The sequence below is a fragment of the Lottia gigantea genome, assembly GCF_000327385.1.
Source record: "Lottia gigantea unplaced genomic scaffold LOTGIsca_93, whole genome shotgun sequence".
In the NCBI taxonomy this organism is placed as follows: Eukaryota; Metazoa; Mollusca; class Gastropoda; family Lottiidae; genus Lottia; species Lottia gigantea.
The window spans coordinates 1,092,864-1,093,925 of NW_008711042.1; the positions used below are offsets into that span (position 1 = coordinate 1,092,864).

The 1,062-nt window shown below is 36.2% G+C and overlaps 1 protein-coding gene across 1 annotated transcript in view; it reads left to right on the forward strand.

The window, feature by feature from the left end:
* The window catches only part of LOTGIDRAFT_170135 (hypothetical protein), a gene marked incomplete at both ends in the record, with an annotated part of 5,173 nt that extends 4,182 nt beyond the window's left edge, over nucleotides 1-991 (forward strand). Inside the window, one exon of the mRNA XM_009068766.1 lies at nucleotides 881-991. Within this exon, the coding sequence (XP_009067014.1) occupies nucleotides 881-991 (111 nt within the window). The remainder of the gene's footprint in view (nucleotides 1-880) is intronic.
* Between the last annotated feature and the right edge of the window lie 71 nt (nucleotides 992-1,062).

The following is a 1,062-nucleotide window of genomic DNA, read 5'->3' on the forward strand; positions in this document are numbered from 1 at the left end:
ACACCAGAAAAGAAAAGATATTTAGTGGGCTTCATGATATAAATGAAGGCATTTGATATCTTGTTACTCCCACGTCTATGTATCTTTAGAGAAAATAGGAATATCATAGCAAGTGTTCCTAAAATAAATTATGACGTTTAGGCAACCTCTTTTTGAACCGTCGTTATCTTGACATATCTCAATGATAAGCTAATCAGTACTGAATGCACCTTGATCGAATTATCGAGATATCTTAAAGAAGTCTGAGTGGGGTTTTTTGGGTTTTTTTGTTGGTTTTTTGATTTTGACCTTTGATATAACAACTGAAGTTCTAAGTCCGACATTTCAACACAAACAACATCGATTGAATTAAAATGGAGTTTTACGTCCATTTCATGAAAGACGCTGTATACCGTCGACGAACTATATATGCCAGTGTTATTATAAATATTTCCCCTTACTGGGGCGACTGACAGTTCGGACCACCGGGCGCTGTGCGCGGGCCTATGGATTACCAACAAACAAAATGGTCAGTCTCCAAAGTAATCTAGCAACTTTCCTACCAAAGATCCGTTCCAAAGGTAGTATTTTTTAACCAATCAAAGTGTGAAATGAAGGATCTGTTTCTTGATAAAATAAGGAATTGTGGTATATCAAAACCTAAAGTAGAACAATATGACAAACAATTCCTTATTTTGCATCAAGAAACGGGTTTTACACGACATACTTTGATTGGTTTAAAATAAAATTATTGGGGCGGGCCTTTAGTAGAAATCTGTTTTGATTACAATGTAGAAGATATCAGAAAAACAAAAAAGAAAAGCAATCGTAATCAAATTTTAATTGATTGGACTAACACTATTAAATATCCACATCATTTTTGTTTCTTTTCTATTTTCAGGAACGAGAAATCAACTTTACGTTTAGTTTAATATTTAGTACGTTTGTGGCCGTACTTGGTAATTCTTTCCTCTATGGCTTCAATATCGGCGTGGTTAATATTCCTGCCCCGGTAAGTAACGCACAATCTTGGGGAGAGGGAAGCAGGGGGAGAGGAGGGGGTGCACCAAAGACTGCCATCTT